At 34.5% G+C, this 22724-nt stretch overlaps 1 protein-coding gene and 1 long non-coding RNA gene across 10 annotated transcripts in view; one reads left to right on the top strand and one right to left on the bottom strand.

The window, feature by feature from the left end:
- LOC112668030 (sodium channel protein type 1 subunit alpha) overlaps nt 1-22724 on the top strand; it is a 277785-nt gene that overhangs the window by 79874 nt on the left and 175187 nt on the right. For all 9 annotated transcript variants that reach the window (XM_049106362.1, XM_049106363.1, XM_035698427.2 and 6 more), the window contains 4 exons: nt 624-761; nt 6789-6893; nt 8708-8978; nt 11710-16163. In XM_049106362.1, the coding sequence (XP_048962319.1) occupies nt 624-761; nt 6789-6893; nt 8708-8978; nt 11710-12899 (1704 nt within the window). In that variant the 3' untranslated portion in view covers nt 12900-16163. Of the gene's footprint in view, nt 1-623; nt 762-6788; nt 6894-8707; nt 8979-11709 lie in introns of those variants that run through there.
- Nucleotides 1-22724, bottom strand: part of LOC118350586 (uncharacterized) — a 73002-nt gene that overhangs the window by 15466 nt on the left and 34812 nt on the right. The window lies entirely within an intron of this gene.

Genomic DNA, 22724 nt, shown 5'->3' with positions numbered 1-22724 from the left:
AAAAATTCAATATCCACCTCATGGTATTGTTCTGAAGATCAAAAAAAAAAAAAGTGTAAGTAGAGCTGGCAATAATAAGCACTCAATAAATATGTTTATTGAGATAAAAATTGAGTAACAAATGTTATTCATGGATTTTAAAAATTTAATTCAGTTTCTATTGTTTTTATATTTAAAATGCTGTGGAAGGGTTTACGTGAAATGAATTCCATGCTGAGAAGGTTAAATCCACTGAAGACATTTCTGTCATCAAATGAAGAAAAATAATCAACAGAATTTCTATAAATATGGTTATCACTTCTATCACAGTTTTTTTGTTCTGGAAATAAAAAACATACATTAGGTCATTTACCTCCAGTCTGAGAACAAGTAGTACATATGGTTAAGTCCTTTTTTAATCATTTGAAGATTATATTCATGTACAAAGTAGCATGTAATAAATATTTACTTAATGTTGAATAAATGTTTAAGAATATTTATGCTGATCCTTAACATGCTGTGACTTCTGAGAAGCCAAGTTCACCTAGGAGATAGCACTGTTTGGATTAACTTGTTGTCCCATGTGAAAAAGAAAATGATTAATGTTATTGTCAACATACTGCTAATCTTTGTTAATTTTATAGGTAGACAAGCAGCCCATATATGAATACAATCTCTACATGTATATTTATTTTGTCATCTTTATCATCTTTGGGTCATTCTTCACTTTGAACTTATTCATTGGTGTCATCATAGATAATTTCAACCAACAGAAAAAGAAGATAAGTATCTTACGTCTTTTTTTACTGCACTGAAAAATATGAACAATTATTTTTCTAAAAACATAATGTGAAATTTAATCTTATATCAGTTAGTAATTAGCTTCACTAGAACTTCATTTATTTTTCAAATAATTGGCCAGAATACAGTACAGATATGCCTAATCTCATTCATCTCTGCATAGAAAATAATTGTCTCCTAAGTCATGACTATTTTTAAGTAATATAACAGTATTCAGTTTTTTCAGTGTTCCCTATAAAGGACTAATAATTATTAATGAAGAAAAAATGATGCACTATTTATTCAAAACACATTTCATTCATTCTCTGAGCCACTATTCTGTATGGTTATGTATTGGGCTGGCCCTTGATGGACAACACAGGATGCGGTTCCTGAGCTCAAGGACCTATATTATAGCAGAAGAAAGGATACATGTAATGGAAATTAAGATTTGTTAAATGGTGCAAGTGAGATACTCTCCTGAGATTTCTGTTTCGTTACCCTTCACATCAACTGAATTAATTTCTTAGAGCTCCTGTAACCAAGTACGCAAACTGATGGCTTCACACAACAGACATTTATTCTTTCTCAGTTATGGAGGCTTTAAGTCCAAAATCAAAGTAGTGGCAGGGCCATGCTCTCTTTAGAGTCTCTAGGGGAGAATCCTTCCTTGCATCTTCTAGCTTCTTGTAGTTCAAGTGTTACTTGGCTCACCACAGCATATCTTCAGTCTCTGCCTCTATGGTCGCATGGTGTTCTCCTCTGTCTCTTTCCTTTTCCTTATAAGGACACTGGTCATATTGGATTAAGGGTCCACCCTACTCTAGTATGACCTCACCTAAATTTAATTACATCTACAATGACAATTATTATAGACTTTGTCTTATAAATGTGGGTAGCCACAGAGAGGTTCAGTGATTTACCCAAGATCCTGCATGTAATAAGTGATAATTTTAAAAATCAGTAGTTGACCCCATATACCTCATTTATTTTTTAAGTCCTCTACTATTGCTGTCTCCCCAAATACTATAATATGGAATAGTGATAAGGGTAATAAGAAAAATTAATAAAAAACAATGACAACCAAAAATAAGTGGACAGAGGAAAAAATAGATGTGAATAGAAAAAACAGCTATAGAAAGTTGTATGATTTATGTGACAATTGGTAGGCCTTGGAAGATGAACAAGAAGGTATGTAGCAACTGAGAGAAAAATAAATAATCCATAGGGAAGGATAGAAAAATGTGTGAGCACATGCATAGGGCTGACAGAAGAGACAACAATCCTGGAGGAATAGCCTTCCATCCAGTTTGAAAGGAATTTGGACTTGGAGTTTTGGGATTTTGTTTTAAGTTTTTATTTAAATTGAAATTAATTAACATACAGTGTAATATCAGTAGGAGGGTACAATATAGTGATTCAACATGTCCATCCAACACCCACTGCATATCACAAGTCCTGCCTTAATCCTTATGCCCTTTTTAACAGTCCTCCCACCTACTTCCCCTCTGGTAATGATGGAGTTTTAAGAAAAGAAATAGTAAAAGACAAGGTCTTGCTTGAAAGCAGAACTAAAAAACCATATTAGATATTTGTCAGTAGGAGCTGATGTGTCATTGAGTTTTTTAAGCAAGGAAGCACATACAATCAGGACATTGGCATTAGGATTTGATGATGTGGAAAAAAAAAAAAAGATTTGATGATGTGTCTGATTCTGTGTAAAGTACTCCACACGTCATCTTAATTAGGTTTTACGACAAATCTAAAAGACGTTGTAACCTCACTTCCCCTCAGAGAGGTTGTGTTACTTGCATGTGCCCTGACAGCTAGGAAGTAGCTTCATCACAGATCCAACTGGAGGTCTGTCTTCCAGAGACTATGGAAACTGAGTTCTGATTTAAAAAATGAATCCAGTAATGATATATGGAATGATTGGAGAGACCAAAGACTAGGTCAGACCCTGCATTATTGCCACCTCAACCACATTTAAGTCTTCATATTAGTCATTTGCAGCAATAGAGAATATGGGATATGTTCAATGAAAAGACGGTAGGGAGTAGAGTCTACAGTATTATCTGTGATTTGCAAGATAATAAAGCATCTAAGAAGTCTCAATTTTCCTGTCATAGTTGACTGAGTTACCATGGCTGTAGCACCACTCACATGAAAAGATATGTTTCAACGATAGGAGTAGAATTCAGAGAGTGATTTTAAACATTGGCTTAGCCTCTCAGAAAAGATGGATGTGCATACAATGAAATATCATTGGACATGATTGATATTCACAAATGGAAGAAAATTTAGTAAATGTTAAATGTTATTTATGCTTACATTTTCAAATACAGGGTTTTTTTTCAAAGTTGTTTTAAAATTCCATCTTTCATTCTTACATTTAGTATCTGAGAGTTACACTTAGCTAACATTATCGTACATTCATGTCTTTAGACAGAGAATCTTTAAAAATTGATAATTAATCTTGAAAATAATTTTACAAAGTATACTCTAATTTTCAATTTAATTGTACTTTTCAACTTTAGTCATTATATGTGTGTATATATGATATGCAAGCATATACATATGATTCCCCACTATTCCCTGCATAGAATAAATTGGACATGTATCTAGATAAAGCCATGTGACCATGGACAGGACAGCCACAGCCCTAATTGCTTTAACCTCTTTGCTTTTAAATATTATTGAGATATTTAAAACATAGGATGGAGAAACATAGGAAGGGTTGACACCATTACCATTACTCTCAGGCAAAAGTTACTAATCTAGAAGCACTGACAACTACCACCATCCCCTACCTTCCTTCCAGTATTTCATTTCCAATTTAAGTGAACCTTTGATTTACTGGCCTTTTCTGAATGGCTGCAGGTTTCTTTCTACCCTACTAAGAGGCAGGACCAACACTTCAGTTAACCTAGTGCGTAAGAGCCCTTATGCTAGACACTTTATATATATGAATTCATCTAATCCATAGCACAGGCTAATTAAAGTGGCATCTTTATACAAAAGTGTATACACTGGCCTAGTAAGGATAAATAGCTTATTTCAAATCAAGTAACAGGACCATGGGCAGCCAGGGTCCAAAGGTCTGTTTGACTTCAAATTCCATGTTCTTTTCATAGTGCATTCTGCCTCTTAAGGTTTTTTAACTTCAGTACTTTGGTCTTAGCTCAAGGCTCTATCAAACTACCCATACCTCTTCTACTAACCAATCCCACTTTACTAGTTTTTTCCAAATACCCATAACTTTTACAAGTAATGTTTTCATTTAATATGTTCATGTTATTTAGGGTTTAATTCATCAGAAAACATATTTTGGAAAATTTGAACACAAATTATAATAGGTTCAAGTTATAAAAGGGAAAAGTATGTAGTATATTTACACAAAGACCTTGTATTGACCTGGGTACATTCTAAGTAAAGCAACCCCTTTCAGTAACTATAATCTTATCAAGAAGCTTAATAACAATGACAGTAACAGCAATTAACAATTATTGAGGGCATGTGTATCTAGCATTATGCTGAGTGTTTTGAATGTATTACCTCAATTGATCCTCCCAACTCTTCTAGGCGTAGCTACTCTAGTAATGATGACATGATTTATCCTTAAAGAGATTAAGAAAGTTGCCCAAGGACAACAGAGATAGGATCTGAACAAACCAGAAGTCTTAAGTACTATGTAATACACCCTTGACATACATAGTGTGTAACATTGAAAAAGACCACCCTGATTTACAGAGTGTCTTCCATCTAGCTTTTAAAGGAATACATTTTGCACAAGGTCTCCAAAGCTACAGTAAAACCAAACCAAACAATAGAAGCTCCTCTTTTGGAGCATCTTATAATCTCCTCCTAGTTTCACCCCACTTTTTGTTACTTTGGCAACCAGGGTATCATTAAGAGAAGTTAAAATTTACTACTTTGATGTTTACTTCTAATTTCATGGTTCTCTTCCCTGTGTTTTCCTAGCTTCTTCTGGTAGGTTCTTGACATGCTGTGGTAATCAGCCCTTGCCAATGAGTAGTTTTTTTAACATTGGCCTGAAGGTTGTCCCTGCCTAGCATCAATATGTAAGATAAATGTCAAATACTGTATATCAACTAGAATAAAGGTAAATTATGACACGTTGAGAAAGAAAGGGGAATCTAGTTACCATTAGGTATTTTAAATTAAAAAATTAAAAAGCAATGTAATAGGAAGCTGAGTATTCCTAATCCAGGGAAACTAAAGGGAAACCATACCAGATCATCCTTAACTCCAGAACCCTACAAGTTAGGTAAGGATTTGAGAACTATAAATTCCCGCAAAATAAATTCCTAATTACATGGGTGATACTAATTTATCCTACAACTAAAAAGTCAACATTACAGATCAATGTAGAAAATCTGTGAATATATAAAAATTACAGATAATTTTAAGAAAATTAGTTTACCCTAAAAGAACAGATAAATCTTCTAGGCACCCTTTATGAGATTTAGACTCTTACAGTATTGAAAAGATCAAAAAACTTCATTTAGATATTCATTATTTTTACTATTGAGACTTAAAGGTTGTCTACTCAATTAAGAAATCCTTCAGGTCAAGGTTCCTAGATCATTGGTAATTTCCTCAATATCTAGAATGCTATTATGTATAATGTTGACACCCATAGATTTATGTTGATATTTCCTTGTTGGAATAAAAAAAGTAGCTAAGAGTTTCATGAAATACACACACACACAGATATATGTGTTACATGTTCATTATACAGTACCCCTTATCTACAGGGGATGTTCCAAAAGCCCCAGTGGATGCCTGAAACCACAGATAGTACCAAACTTTAAAAAAAAAAAAAAAAAAAAAAAAAAACACAAGTTTTTGCTCCTGCATACACCCCTACAGTAAAGTTTAATTTATAAATTAGGAACAGTGGAACAGTAAGAGATTAACAACAGTAACTAGTAATAAAATAGAATAGTATACTGTAATACAAATTACATGAATATAATCTCTCTCAAAATATGTTACTGTACTCTACTCACCCTTCTTGTGATGATGTGAGATGATAAAATGCCTACATGATGAGATGAAGTGAGGCGAATAATGTAGGCCTTCTGGTGTCACTTAGGCTACTCTTGACCTTCTGACAGCATACCAGAAGGAGCATTACCTCTTCCAGACCACAGTTGACCATGGGTAACAGAAACCATGGAAAGGGATACTATGGATAAGAGGGGACTACTGTTTTATTCCTTTTCTGTGCTAAAGGAATATGGCATTTGTAAATGAATACAAATGAATGTAAAACTATTTTTGCTATTGTTTATGCCCCTGTTTTTCATTAGAGTCCCAAATATTAGCCAAATCATAAAAAAAAATCTTCAGTATTCTTATTTCTTATAAGCTTTCCTAATATATTTGTTATCTAGCAATAAAATGCCTTATGAGACAAGTAGCAGATAAAATGAAGTCTTAGCACATAGTTTAAAATAACACTGGTTACCTCACCAAAAGAAAAATGAGCCAATAGTTATCATGTAATATGTATATATAAAATATATATGTATTTTATATATTATATATATACATATTATATATACATATTACATTACGGAAAGTGACAGGCCTATATCTAAGTAATTATTTAAGACATTTATTTTATAGATATGCGGCACATAATAAAATGCATCTTATTTCTATATAAAACATTTTTAACCTGTCTTAGTCATCTGAAAAAAGATCTAGACAGTGATTCTGGTTTTTTTTCTCTTTATTGGAGTTCAATTTGCCAATATATAGCATAACACCCAGTGCTCATACTGTCACAAGTGCCCCCCTCGGTACCCATCACCCAGTCACCCCAACCCCCTGCCCACCTCCCTTTCCACTACCCCTTGTTCGTTTCTCAGAGTAGGAGTCTCTCATGTTCTGTCTCCCTCTCTGGTATTTCCCACTCATTTTCTCTCCTTTCCCCTTTAATCCTTTTCACTATTTTTTTATATTCTGGTTTTAACTAGGTTTATTTTTTATTTCTTTACCTTGGAGGTCAAGATATCTTTATGACAGAAGAACAGAAGAAATATTATAATGCAATGAAAAAGCTTGGATCTAAGAAACCACAAAAGCCAATACCTCGGCCAGGGGTAAAACAAACAAAAAACAACAAAACAAAACCAGTTAATCCTTAAACAACACAGGGGTTAGGGGTACCAACCATCCACACAGTTGAAAATCTGCATATCAACTTTTGACTCCCTAAAATCTTAACTACTAATAAAGTACTATTGACCAGAAATCTTACCAATAAACTGAAGTTGATAAACACATAGTTTTTATGTTGTATGTATTATATAGCATATTCTTACATAAGGTAAGCTAGAGAAAAGAAAATGTTATTAAGGAATCATAAAAAAGAAATACATTTATAGTACTATATTGTATTTATCTAAAGAAAATGTCCACATATTAGTGGACCCATGCAGTTCAAACTTGTGTTGTTAAAGGGTTAATGGTATATGTGTACATCTTTAATGTATAAATGTTCAAATTATTTTTAATTCATCTAGTTCTTAAACTTTTTTCTATAAAAATAAAAAGTAATTATATATGGTTTTACTTTTATATTAATTACACAGCTTACTATAAGTACAATGGCCTGTAGAGGATACAAATAAAATTTACTCTTAATGGAAATTTATTTATCTAAATGACTATTTTATGATGTAGTTATTGCTATTAGAAGGATGAAACTAACATGAAGATTTTTGAAATTGTGACAAAAAGCAAGAGAAGCAGTTGGACTGATCATAAATCTAAACTTTTTCCTACTATGAGGTCAAAGACCAGACTGGACTCAGATGGAAATAGTGAGTCTTAGCAGTCAAAGAATAGTTTATATTCCTCTAACAACTAGAGGAGAGGAATGTTTAAATGCATTATATGCATTTCAATTTATATTCAACATAACACACCTTGCCAAAGAGTTATCAATGAAGACAAAGCCAATTAGTACTCAGCTGGTTACATGAGGATCACTCAGCACTTTCTTTTTTTAAATTTTTTTTAAGATTTTACTTATTTATTCATGAGAGACACAGAGAGAGAGAGAGAGACAGAGACATAGGCAGAGGGAGAAGCAGGCTCCACGCAGGGAACCCAACATGGGACTCGATCCCGGGTCTCCAGGATCAGGTCCTGAGCCAAAGGCGGTGCTAAACCACTGAGCCACCCGGACTGCCCACTCAGCACTTTTTAAATGGACACGTTGCCAGATCTCAGCCAGACCTACTAAATCACAATCTATGGAATTGAAGGCCTGGTATTTAATTTTTTGCTTGCTCTACTTGATCTTGGTAGAACTCCTTAAAACTTTTCTGTGCAACTATTAAAAAGACTTTGAAAAAGCCTGTGTTTCCTGGAAAGCATAATACTAGCAGTGAGATTAAGAAAGGTGATATGGAAATACATATTCTGTACATGAAAGAGATAGGACAATATAGGTCTCTGATACCAAAGCAGTTATATCAGTGCAAGACAATGTAACACGTTAGTTAAAATAATATGACAAAGTAGAAATTTAGAGACATGTTATTTTATTAACTTGAAATATTCCAGGTAGTAGAGTTGAGGTTTTCTTAGTAAAAAATTACCTGTGACTATGGCTATTGATATATAACATACTGGGCTAGATGAGTTTAAAAGCAAATGTTGGTATACACAACCAACTAAAATCTGGCTGGTCTGGTATATACTGAAAGTCAACAACAACAGCAAAAGTTTTAATTTGCTCTGAGTTAGATTTAATTCAATAATATTCTAGAAATCAAGAACCTATGACAAGGATAATTTATGCAAGTTTTGAAGTAATACCTTTTTAAAATATTTTTTATTAATGTAATGGTTAATGGATACTTGCAAAATGTACTCTACATTCCATATAATTCTCATTTCTTTACAGAACAAATTCCAAGGATGTATATTTGACCTAGTAACAAATCAAGTTTTTGATATAACCATCATGGTACTTATCTGCCTCAACATGGTAACCATGATGGTAGAAAAAGAGGGACAAAGTAAATACATGACTGATGTTTTATATTGGATAAATGTGGTTTTTATTATCCTTTTCACTGGAGAATGTGTGCTGAAATTGATCTCCCTCAGACACTACTACTTCACTGTAGGATGGAACATTTTTGACTTTGTGGTTGTGATTCTCTCCATTGTAGGTAAGACCATTTTGAATCAAACTAAACTTCACATAGGCTCAGAGAAGCTTCTGAATTCTTGAATGTAAATTTACTTTTGAGTACATTAGTAAAATGAATGAATGAAAGAATCTTAAAAACAATACTAAATAAAACAGACCTCTGTGTCAGAATTCCTGGGTTCAAGCTACACGTCTCAAAGCTACAACTTTTCTATTTGTTAGAAGCATGTAATACTCCTGGATATTTGATCTCCAAGATTACTCTTCACAGAAGTAGCAACTGTGTCTGTATGTAGGTATGTAGATAGATAGACCTGTATGTAAGTAAGTAGGTAGAAAATCCCGTATGTAGGTAGGAAGACCAGTGCAGAATCTGAAATCACCTCTAGTTCTAGCACATCATGAGAAATGTCCCTTGATAGCCAGAATATCCCTGACCTTTTGTGAAAATTCTTTCTGAATTCAAAGCGAAGGTAAGATCTCAAGAAATGCCATTTTAATTATGGCTTCATACTTGGCAAGTCTATCAAATAGAATCATTTCTCAACCAACCCGTCTTGACCGTGAATCATAGTATGATTCTATGCTTCTTCTCCTTTCATTACCATAGCTGTTTCTCTGTCTTCTTGTTTTCTCAGTATCTGCACATTCCTTGCCCAGTATTTTACAGTTGCATTTATTTTTAGAATTACAAATTTTAGAGATTATGGAGATTGTTTAATACAAATTCAACTTACGGATGATGAAACAGGTGGGCCTAGAAAAGTTAAAGGTCATATAACCTAAAACTTCAATATTAAGTACCATAAAATTTAGAAGAGGCATTCAAAATCAACTTTTGAAAAAAGAGTACTAAGAAAGTATTGAGATATCAGAAAACAAATTAAATATGAATCTGTGATAACAAGCAAAATAGTAGAAGCATTCCCATTAAATTAGGAAGAAAAAAGAGCATTCCTCTACCACCTCTATTTTTATGTTGGCTGATGCAATTAGATTAGAAAACAGAGGGATACATGAGCAAATGATCTTCATCTTCAGATCATATTATGGCATTTTTTACAAATGAAAGAGAATCAACCAAAAAAAAAAATGAATTCAATTAGAGTTCGGAAGGTCCAAACTTTAAATCACATGTATTGATAGTCACAATTTTTTTTTATATGTGGACAAAAAAAATTAGAAAGTGGACCTAAAGAAAAATCTCATTTACATTTGCAATAAAAATAAAGTAAAATATATGGTAACAACTTTAATAAAAAATGTATAAGACTTTTATGAGGAAAGCTAACAGATACAAAAGAAGTCTTAAATAATTGAAAGACTTCTTATACTTGGATAAGAAGGCTATCACTATAAATGTGACCCTTTTTCAAATAAATCAATTTATAAATACAGTATTATTTATCCCAACAAGAATATCAATAAGTCTTTTTGCCTGGTGGAAATAATAAATTGGCAATACAAGTCTGAATGATTCTAAAATTTATATGGAAGAAAAATAAAAGTAATTTGCTCAGTAAACAGATCACATGCATCAAAAATTAAAGTGTAAAAAAATAAATTCAAGAAGAAATAGATTTATAACAATGAACCTATTTATGACACAAATTTGAGCTATGAAGGAAAACTAATAGACTATATAAAATAAAAATATTCTATGGAGAAAAAGCCACCACCTTCTCCCCAAATCAAAAAGGTTGAAAGATGAAACACAGGGAAAAATTGTATGTAACATGACCAGCAATGGATTGGCATTTTCAATAGAAAAATAGCCCTCCTAAATCAATAAGAAAATAGTAAATCTCAATAGAAAAATGGGCAAAGTACTTACCATGGCCAGAAAGAAAAAGTAAAAAATTACCAAGCAGCACACAGAAAAATGTCCAACTAACAAGAAAAAATGTGGATTTTTTCCCCTAAAATAAATGCAAATAAGTTATAATGAGATGCTTTGAAACATCAAAAGATTTTCTGGTAAAAATGATAACGAAAATACTGGTTGAGCATGTAGAGGATGAGCACTTTCATACATCACTATGGTGAGTTGTACAGACTTTCTGGAGATAGGTTTGACAATATATTAGAAAAATTTAAATATACTGTTTGATATTTTATTGATATATTGTCAAATCATGTTCATGTAACTAGAAAAAACCTACTTGTATATTCATCTCAGCCAAAAATATTGAAAACAACATAAAATTCTTAAATATTTAGTTATTTGACTAGAACACTATGAAACTAGAAGAAATTGCTTTGTTGCCATTTGAATGGAAATATTTCCATGACATGATGAAGTGACTCATTATTAAAAGTACCAATGTAGCATAATTACATTCAGTGACAAAGTGTGTGTGTCCTTGCATAGAAAAATATCTAAAGCGATACTCAAGAAAATAGTAATAACTATTGTAATTGGTGATATTTCAGGTGATTTATAATTTCCTTTTATGCATTTTACTGTATTGCTTAGATTTTCTACATGAGTAGGTATCACCACTATAATCAAAAATTATTATGGAGGAAAAAAAAACAATGTCCACAAATTTAGTAAAGGGAGAGAAAATGTCACAATAGTAATTTCAATCATTTTCCTTTGCTCAATCGTTTGGTATGAAATTGTTTTCAATATAAAATGATAGTCCTGAAATCATAAGAGATAAGATGCCAGATAAAATTACTTAAAAGTCATGATTTTTAATTTTTAATTTTAATTGTTAAATTTCCATCCCCTTCTTCCTCACCAGGCATGTTTCTGGCTGAGCTGATAGAAAAATACTTTGTGTCCCCCACCCTGTTCCGAGTGATCCGGCTCGCCAGGATCGGTCGAATCTTGCGTCTGATCAAAGGGGCGAAGGGGATCCGCACACTGCTCTTTGCTCTGATGATGTCCCTCCCTGCCTTGTTTAACATCGGCCTCCTGCTCTTCCTGGTCATGTTCATCTATGCCATCTTTGGAATGTCCAACTTTGCCTATGTTAAAAAGGAAGCTGGAATTAACGACATGTTCAACTTTGAGACCTTTGGCAACAGCATGATCTGCTTGTTCCAAATTACCACCTCGGCTGGCTGGGACGGATTGCTAGCACCTATTCTCAACAGTGCACCACCTGACTGTGACCCCAAAAAAGTTCACCCTGGAAGTTCAGTCGAAGGGGACTGCGGGAACCCCTCTGTCGGGATATTCTATTTTGTCAGTTACATCATCATCTCCTTTCTGGTTGTGGTGAACATGTACATCGCTGTCATCCTGGAGAACTTCAGTGTTGCTACTGAGGAAAGTACCGAGCCCCTGAGCGAGGATGACTTTGAGATGTTCTATGAGGTTTGGGAGAAGTTTGATCCTGATGCCACCCAGTTTATAGAATATAGCAAACTCTCTGATTTTGCAGCTGCCCTGGATCCTCCTCTTCTCATAGCAAAACCAAACAAAGTCCAGCTCATTGCCATGGACCTGCCCATGGTCAGTGGGGACCGGATCCATTGTCTTGATATCTTATTTGCTTTTACAAAGCGTGTTTTGGGTGAAAGTGGAGAAATGGACTCTCTGCGTTCACAGATGGAAGAAAGGTTCATGTCAGCAAATCCTTCTAAAGTGTCCTATGAACCCATAACAACTACACTAAAACGAAAACAAGAGGATGTGTCTGCTACTGTCATTCAGCGTGCTTACAGACGTTACCGCTTACGGCAAAATGTCAAAAATATATCGAGTATATACATAAAAGATGGAGACCGAGATGATGATTTGCCCAATAAAGAGGATATGGTTTTTGATAACATAGAGAACTCAAGTCCAGAAAAAACTGAGGCAACCCCATCCACTGTGTCTCCACCTTCATATGACAGTGTAACAAAGCCAGACAAAGAGAAATATGAAAAAGACAAAACAGAAAAGGAAGACAAAGGGAAAGATGGCAAGGAAAGCAAAAAATAGTTTCGTTTTTGATATATTGTTTACAGCCTCTGAAGGTGATACATTTGTGTTAATAAGACTCTTTTAAGGAAGTCTATGCCAAAACTTTTTTTTTGAAATATTCTTAAAGTCAGTGCGATGACTAACTCTCATTCCTGAAAATAGATGGGCAGCATTGGCAGATGGCTATGTTTGCATTAGTAAATGATTCTGTAAGAATAGTACGAGTACTCTGTAGGGATTCTTGATTACAGCAAACAAAGCTGATTTGATTTTATTTGCTTTTAATACATCAGAAGACCATGTGGAAAATGCTCATATCCACTCCGTCATCTCTTCACGTGACTGTAAACATTCATGTTTCCTGTGCAAATACACACACACACGTCTATCATTTGGATGTCTATAAAAGTATTTTACGTTAGCTTTGCAATGAAATGCCCTGATAGAAGGAACGGTCATTAGTAATGAAGGTTTAGTTAACACTTCTTGTTATTAGGGAGCAAGACTCTTCTCTGTGTACAGAAGTCGTTCTATATTTTGAGGTGCTTACATTTATTCTCTACTGCATTGGAACCAATTTTTATGTGCCTATACAATGACATGGGATTGAAAACATATGTAGGCTTTTCATTTCAAAAAATATTTGTTATTCATGTTGCTTCATAGACCACCCAGGATAAGGCTTACCTGTAGAGTATTGTGCTTCATAGCCTGCCTTTTAAAATACCCTCTTGTTCATACAGTAACCATACAAAGTGAAAAATTATTTTACGTACATATTACATTCCTCAAAAGAAGAAAAAAACAAGGATGCTTAAGAAAAGAAGGAACAGAAGAAAGCTTTATTCATTTTTATCTTCACAATCTTAACACTGCACTGTGCTGCCTTAAAACATTAGTAATGACCCAACTCTTCATCTGTTTGGTCACAAATTTCTGCTTTCTCATGCACTATTGTCTGGTCATTCTTTAGCAGAAAGTAAAGTTGATATTTTCCTTTAATGAAGTGCTTTCTGATGTGCAGATATCTGTTTGATACTGTGGTACATGTTTGAGCAGATAGTGACTTGGGCAAAGTGTTTACTGCATCGCCTACGTACCATCCTAAATGTGTATGGCAAACTTTCAAGTCATGATACACGGCAGCCTTTCAACACAGACTTGTTTTGGTTTGAGTGAACATCAGTGGGGATTCTTGCCACCCTGCTCTCTTCCCACTAACATACTTGTCCTAATTTGTGCTATTAATTCTTTTCAATCTTTCTCTTTCGTCTTTAAATTGACGACAATATCACTTTCTCCTTAAAAGTCTATGACTATGAGGTACATTTTATATCAATCAATAAAGTACCATGAGCTTGTAGCTTACCAAGCAAATATTCAATTTTGCTTTAGCTGCTGTCCTCCTACCAAGGATTATAAATCTAGTTTTAGAAAGTCCTCGTTGATAGTGGCTCTGAAAAGAAATGGCCATGATGCATTTTTTTTCATGAGTTTATTTCAAGACTATGAGATCTTTCTTCTATCAAGTTACTTATGCATAGGCAAAAATCGAGTTACATAAGTAGGAAGTAATTTTATTTAGAAGATTTTGTAGGAGTTTTCAAATCAAGTATATATATCATTCATTTGCTTTTCTAAATTAAAAAAGAACATAAATTATATTTCTATAATAAATACAACCTATTTTTTGTTGTTCTGGTTAGTTAAAAATAAAGGAGGTTTTAAAATACCTACAGAAATGAAGGATATGGATAGACAAAGAAACACAGTTATGAGATAGAAACAGAGACATTTCCACAGAACTTCGTATCTCTAACGTTTTTAAATTGTGATGTATTTTACAACATCCATGAACATCTAACAACTTCTAGACATTTGTCCTAAGTTACATATGAAATTAAACCTAGGGCCAAAGATTCTTTGCACCTACATTTAATCATTCATCTTAGGTTATTTGAGCCTCTTTTTTATTTAATATGAAAGATACCATGCAGTGTTTTCCTAGACTATGTAGAGCATTGCATTGCATACCTGCTAAGCCTGTTGAAAATAGGTTTTGAAATTAGGGAACCATACAAAATATATTACATTTGTAAAATTTTTTAATACAGTAAATTGAGAAATTAATATCACCTTAGATTTAAATTCAGTCTCTCCTCATATTTTAAACCCATATAAATATAACTGCATTTTGCATATTTATATATTATGAAAAGATGTGTGGTGGACAGATTTATGTGTAATTTACTGTTCATGTTTTTACATTGCCTTATTTTTATGTGAAATAAAAATTACTGGCAACTGGTTCCTCAACAGTTTCTTCTTAGCATTTCAAAAAAAAAAGTTACAGATTTGCTCTTTTCTCCTATTTCATGCTGAACAATACTTTTTTTAATATGACATAGTTAGGTTTTGTATAAATATGTTTTCCCAGGAATGTCTAGTTGTGACTTTTTATCAATTAAAAACAATATATGGAATTGAGAGCTTATTTAGTACTGTGTAAGCTTGAAGTAAAATTTGACTTTGCTTTTCGTGTAGGTTACTATTTGGTACTGATAATGAGATACCTCCAGAAGGCACTGTCATGCTAATATTTAAATTACATAATCACTGAATTCATTTCACTTAATGATGTGGAAAGGCAATTACACTGTAAAGTTTAAGTTAGTATAAAATGTAAGCAAACACAAACGGAAGCAAAAATTTGAACACAAATGCATACATACAATTTGGAGAATAGTGGGAGACTCTCATTTTGCTTTTTTGACTGTTACATAGTTTGCAAAAGATATAAGTGATATGTGGGCTGTTTCTAAATGCTGATTGTTGAAAACCTCAACCCAAAATGTTCAGCATGATTTTATAGATTTTTCATAGCTTTATTAAAAAGATTTAAGATAAAATGCACATGTAAATAAAGCAGTTTTAAATAGCAGTTTTGGAGAAATGTTACTGGAAGTAATGAAAGGAAGGCCAGCTAAATTAGAATGGCCAAGTAATTGGCCTGGATTTAGGACCTGTGTATAGAGACTACACATTTTTTTTAAGTATCTGTGGTTATGATGTAATATTCTTGAGGAAAATAATCAAGAATTGCTTCATAAAAATAAATGAATAGCCATGAATATAATAATGCTGTTTACATAGAATTCTGTATAATTTTCATACATCTGTGAATGCTCAAAATGTTGGAGTTTGTCATAAATTATATTGTAGTTATACTTGAGACTTACACATTGTAATAGAATGTTAAAATAAAAATCATTACAAAACAAAGTCATGTTTGCATGTATTTTCTGTTTCTGTGAGAATCATCTTTAAGTTCCCTAAATAAGTTGAAGCTACTAGTAGCTTTTTTCTTAAAATGGAAAGATGGATAGTTTCAAATGTCCTCCATAAGAAGTCTTCCAGGATAAGAATATGGAGATAAAGGATTAAGAGTTCTAAAGCAATTCATTGAAATCCACAACAGAGTTTGTTCAGACGGAAAAAATTGAGACAAGAAGTGAAGATATGCAAACATTTAGCCGCACGCTGACCGAATGCATCTTTTTCATGTAATAGCATAATTGTGTCATTGAGAGACATGTGTCAAGGCTCAGGTTCCAGACCTAGAAACTGTGTTTGGATCCCAGTTAAGTCTGAGTTTCCTGAATACATCATTTAAACTATATGTGACTCAGCATTCTTATCTATAAAATGTGGATAATTGTACTACCTCACCATATATGGTCACAGAATAGAATGAGAAAATCCACATGAAGCAATCAGAACAATGTCTGACAATACAAAATCAATAATCTATATTAGTAGTAGTAATTTGGCAACCGATTTGCCACTAAACACATAAGAGCTCAGGCTACCTCTCTATCACATAGGAGCACAATGCATTCTTCGTGGATATTAAATGACAATATTTCCTCGATTTTATATAACTTTGTGTAAACAAGGTATCCAAAAGAGTCTTACACATTTCATTGGCATGTAGAGAACATTTAGTGATGTAACGTATATACAAAAATATTTCAAAATTGAACTATTTTGAGATTTGTGATTTCAAACAACATGCTAAAATGAGGAAACGTGCATATTTACAAAGGTTTAACTTATTGCAAAATAGTCAATCCAAACATCTATTTTGTTTTAGCTGTGAACATCCAGTCCTGCTTTTGATTTGTAAATAAGGTGCACTAAGAATAATTGCTGCAGTGCTCAGCCATTATTTCAACTTTGTATTTTATTATAATGGCATATCAAAAGATAAAAAATATTCCTAGGGACCTCTGTACTGGTAGTTGTGATAATCACTGCAAAATAGAATTATAGTCCCTGCACAGCACCATTGTGCATCTTAACATAACTGATTGGCAATCACATAAAGTTCCTACAACAAAAGAATTAACTTCTTACTTGCAATAGATAACACTATACCATAATCCAAGCAGAATGAGCTGCGGAGTACATGGTAATCTCTCTCAAGGGAGGAGAGAATTGCATACTGGCCAGACCTTTGCTGCAATAGCATTTGATGCACACAGGAAGAGAAACATGAATAATAGATAGCTCTAAACAAGCAGTAGAGCAAACATGCTACACTATACTGCCTATAATTCCAAGTAGTGTAATTAGATACAAACATTAACAATTGATCTAAGAAAAAAGCCAATTTTAAGAGATTTAGGAGGCACGTTTAATATTTTATTATGTGTTGTTGTAGCTTGAATCTCATTTAAAATATTTTTCAAAAACAATTGAAATGCAACAAAGGAATAGATAACGCAATGGACAAAAATATATAAAAAATATTTAGGTCTTATTAACAATTTTAAAAACCTAGTTGACCTGAACAAAAATTACTCTCGTTCCAGATATCATACTTGCTGGTATATCCTATTTTTGGTTTTATTTCATAGAAGACGAAACATATTCCACTTAGTTAACTTCCACTAGCACCAGCTTAGAATGTCTTTATGAGCCAGTCAGGATAATGAGAAGCAAAGACAAAATCACATTACTAAATGGAAGGAGCCAATCTGAAGGCTACATACAAACAGGTTGGCTCCAGTGGGAATATTTCAATGTAGTCAGAACACATTGAGGTTTCATACTTATTGGGAATTTTAAATAGAGTTGATTTTAATGACATTAGTGGCCTGGCAAAGTTGAACTGAACACGACTAAAGAAAACCTTTCTTAATGTATTAAGGTGGGGGAAAAAAAGCAGTTCAAAGACAAGGCCTGAGAAAGACCACCAATAAATTGAGGGTACAGGTAAGCAGAGTTTTCCAACCTTCCTGAAAGGTCTCACAGATCATTTCTACCTTAGGTCTCACCACAGAGGTTTAGAGCTGCAGACTTTCACTGCCATCTCAGCCTAAGGCAACAAATCCAGAATTCAAAACTTTTCTGATTCTAGAATCTCTAGAAAGTCAAACTTAGCAAAATTTATTGTTCAAAGAGAATGAAACATGTATGAGTTTGCTATTCAAAACTTTTCTGATTCTAGAATCTCTAGAAAGTCAAACTTAGCAAAATTTAGTGTTCAAAGAGAATGAAACATGTATGAGTTTGCTATTCATTATTCAGTATCTACCGAGCACCCTCAGTCTGCAAACATAGACAAATCCCTTCCCTCATGAAGCTTTTATTTGAGGAGGGACAAAAATTATGAGCCATAAATTACCATAAATATCAGAGATCATGTTAGATTAATTTTATCATGCATTATTAATCATGAATGTTATGTGTATTCGGTTATGTTTTATTGGATGTTCTATAATCTATGTTATATACAATTTTATTTTATGATACTTAATATCAGGATTCTTAACTCTCAAAGCTTCATAATTTTTTTGTCCAAACTTAAAAATACTGGCTATATATTTTCTTTTACTGCGAATTTTTTACCTCTGGTCATTCATTCCAATGATTTACAAGCTGTTTTGACAGAGAAAATCACTCAGGAGCTAACTTTTGATTCCTAATAGTTAATCCACTTTTCACTGCTCTAAATGAATGATTTTTAAAAAATAGTCAAAGTAGTCATTTTGCTTTGGCACTTATGCCAAAGATTTGATGAAACAAAGACTAAAATTTATAGTCGAACTAAAAATATATGGTTCTGTCTGAAGCTTGGATATTATCATTGTCCTTGGTGTTCTCAACATTGAAAATTAAGAACAAATTTTGTAATAAAATGTTATAGATGAAAAATAGGTATCAAAATTCCACACAAAATTTTCTTTTTCCCTTATCTTTCTTTTCTTTCTTTCTTTCTTTCTTTCTTTCTTTCTTTCTTTCTTTCTTTCTTTCTTTCTTTTTAGCAACTTAAAACTACAAACATTTATTATCTCGTAATTTCTGTGGTCCAGGACTTTGGAAGCAGTTTGGCTGGAGCGTGAAGTTGCCACCTGGGGATGCAGTCATCTGGAGGCTTGAGTAAGGCTGAAAGATCTATTACCAAGATGGCTCACTGGCATAGCTGTTAGCAGGAGGCCTCAGATCCTCCCTGGCTGTTTCAAGGCCTTACTTCCTCCACCTGGATCTTTCCGTTGGGCTGCTTGAGTGTTTGGGTCCCCAGAAAGCAAGGAGGAAACTTCACTGCCTTTTATGACCTACCCTCAAAAGTCATAATCCATCATTTTCACTGCATTCTATTCATGAGATGCAAGTCCAACACATGCTCAAAGGAGGGGCATGAAAGCACTTATTGAAGTGCACAGAAAATATGTGGACATAAAAATATTTTTTAAAAAATCAGTGATCACAACTACCAAACTTCTAAATATCAGACTCTCATTCTGACTCCCTTTACAGAATTCTCCTGTAATCTCCTTGAATAACTCAGTGCACATATTGGTTCTAGCTGAAGCCCTCAATTGAATCAGCTCTAATAAGAGAGAACTGGGAAGAAACAGAAGGGGGGAAAGCATTCGTTCATGATCATTTTCCTGCCTTACTTGCTTCCTTTAATACACTCATCTTACCCTAACCATCTTATTTAGACCCTAAATTCAGAACAAAGATTGATGACTGGTTTAGAGTCACCTAATTTGGCCCTGGCACTTGGGACTGAAAGAAAAGTTATCTTTATCTCTAAAGAGTCACATATCATCCATTTATTTTAGAGACAAATGGGTCTGCCTCCTACGAACTTCAGCCAGAACACCACTTAGAGCCGGGTTATGGGCAGAAAGGGATCTCTGGGACAGAGCCAGGGAGAACAAGAGACGCGATCTCCTTCAGCTCTGTGACACAAGCCACAGCCTCCATCAGAAATCTGAAGAATGACTGCGGTCAAGAAGTGAATTTTTTAGGCAAGCATATTTTAATTTTTTTCTTTGAAATAAAGTTAAAACTTCACTTAACTCTTATGCCCAGAGCCCAGGAGGGGCATGAATAGTTTGCTCTAAAGAAGCCAGTGCAGGTAGGAAAAAACAAAGCCCTTGGAACTGCACAAAGCTGAGAAATCATCCTGGCAGCCTTTGGCATTTCTTTTCCCTATTGTCATTTCTTCCTGTCCAGTTGTTTCCTCCTGGAGTAAGAGAACTCTTTCTTTCTCCCCTGCTTCTGTCATCTTGGGAGCTAAAACCAAAAAAACAAGCCTCTTCCTCTTTATAAGATCAATAGAGCAAATTGGACACGACATTGAAAGCACTTAAAGAAATCTAAGCTCTGTTTTTCACAGCGCAATACTATCTTATGCCTTTAAGAATTGCCCCAAAAATGTAAATATAAAATATATACACAGCAGCAGTAAGATCATGAGTTTAAATCTGTGACTTACTGACTACGCGACTGTGAACTTAAACAACATACTGTATTTTCTGAACCTCAAGTTCATCTATGAGAGACTGGCACTCAGTCATCCTAAAGCACATGAGTACGTGATAGGAACTTTAAAGGGCGGCAATTTATTATGCATTTTCTGAAGTACCTCTCAATCTAGGATTCAGTCATAAATTCGATAAAATGATATTGAGCATCCACTGTGTCGTGGAAGAATCAATGAGAGTAGCCCTACATTATTTTTCCATATTGTAACATGTGAACATGACGGAGAGGAGCTGTCTTCAGCCAGGGCAGCCTGGAGCTGAGGATTAAAAAATGAGTGATAGTTTTGAATGTGTTGGAGTTTGAGGTACCCTGAGTCAAAGTCAAGGTCCTGAGGACAATTGAATGTAAGAATATTACATAATTCTTAATAAAGTATATACAAATATAGGTAATAAAGAATATACAAATATGAAGTTCAGCCAGAGTTAGAGACACATGTCCAGGAGTCATTGCTTCCCAGGGGTGGGCAAACCCAAAGGCACGCTGAGTCAGCCAGGAAGAGGATGCACAAATAGAAGCTTGAAACAAACCTTTAAGGAGAGTGAACAGAATATGAAGAAAGAGAAAGGGGTCGGCATCGCAGACTGCTTCAGAGAGGTCACACAACTTACCACTAAAGATGTCAATTGTTGAGTACATGTTTTTTTGGTGGAATTGTACATGTAAAATGCACTGTGCGTGAGTCAATAAGAAATATGTTAGGCCTTAACATGACCATTCCCCACCACCCACGAATGTCACCTTTCCAGCACACAGCACGGTAGGTTATGAAAAAAAAATCAAAACTTAAGAAACCAAACTGAATATCCTTTCTGGTAAAGTGTACATTTTCCTTTTCTGCCCATTTCTAAATTGGGATTTCAGGACGTCAGTGGAAATGTCAAAGTAGGGACCTCTCAAAAATCTACTTCTCTGTTAAAGAAGAACAACACTGGCAAAATTGTCAAAACCAACTTTTTCAGAACTCTGGAAATTAACCAAAGGAGTTTTTATTCAAGAAAAATGGCTGAATCTCAGTAAGTACATCAAGGCTTCTGGTTGTTTCAAAAGCCAGTTGTCTCATAATCCCAGTGAAAATCTGAAGCCTAAAGGCCAGCGGAGAGGACAGAACAGCTTTGGCGTTCCCCCAAAAATGTCTGTTTCCAGAAAATTGTCTGGCAATTGCCTGAAAAATGCACCTGCAAAGCTGTCTTTATGTGGCCTGGCTCAAAATATACCTGGTGCAAGCAGCCTTTTCCCTGGGGTTGTTTGCAATTATCTAACATTGCAGCTGCCTGGGGCAGTGATAATAGTTGGGGTAAACAAGATTACCAAAAAAATTTAAAAGAAAAGGCCAGGGAAGGACATGTCCATAATGGACTTTGTAAAACCCCAACATATTTCTGGGAATCTACAAGCTACCTGCATGCACAGGGCCAGACACATGGGCTGAGTTCCTACCTCTGGCTGACCTTGAGACTCTATATAAGCAGGAAATGACAGCTAAGGTAGAGTTGTAAACTGCCTGCATCTTTTTTTTTTTTTTTAGATTTTATTTATTTATTTGACACAGAGAGAGCAAGCACAAGCAGGGGTAGTGGCAGGCAGAGGGAGATGCAGGCTTCAGCGGGGAGCCTGATGTGATATATGGCTCAATCTCAAGACCCTGGGATCATGACCTGAGTGGAAGGCAGATGCTTAACCGACTGAGCCACCCAGGCGCCCTGCCTCCCTGAGTCTTAAAGGCAGGTCTCAACAAGAAAATAGAGGCCACCAGCAAAGGCTAGGAGATGGAATGGTCGCAGGCATCTAAAGGGATTTCTGACCAGTCATTAGCAGAGCACTAAGTTGATTGAGAAGAGATTTCAGTATCCACACGTGACAAAGAACACAGACTTTACTGATTTAGGCCAGTCAAGCCACTAAACAGACAAGCAGCAGCAGCACCCACCACCACCACTACCACCACCACCACCACCACCACTACCACAAGGACAAACCCGGGGTAGGGGGAAATCTCAC

This window comes from Canis lupus, chromosome 36, assembly GCF_003254725.2.
Source record: "Canis lupus dingo isolate Sandy chromosome 36, ASM325472v2, whole genome shotgun sequence".
Taxonomy (NCBI): Eukaryota; Metazoa; Chordata; class Mammalia; order Carnivora; family Canidae; genus Canis; species Canis lupus.
Note: the sequence above shows the minus strand (reverse complement) of the source record. Positions and strands in the feature narration are given on the sequence as shown.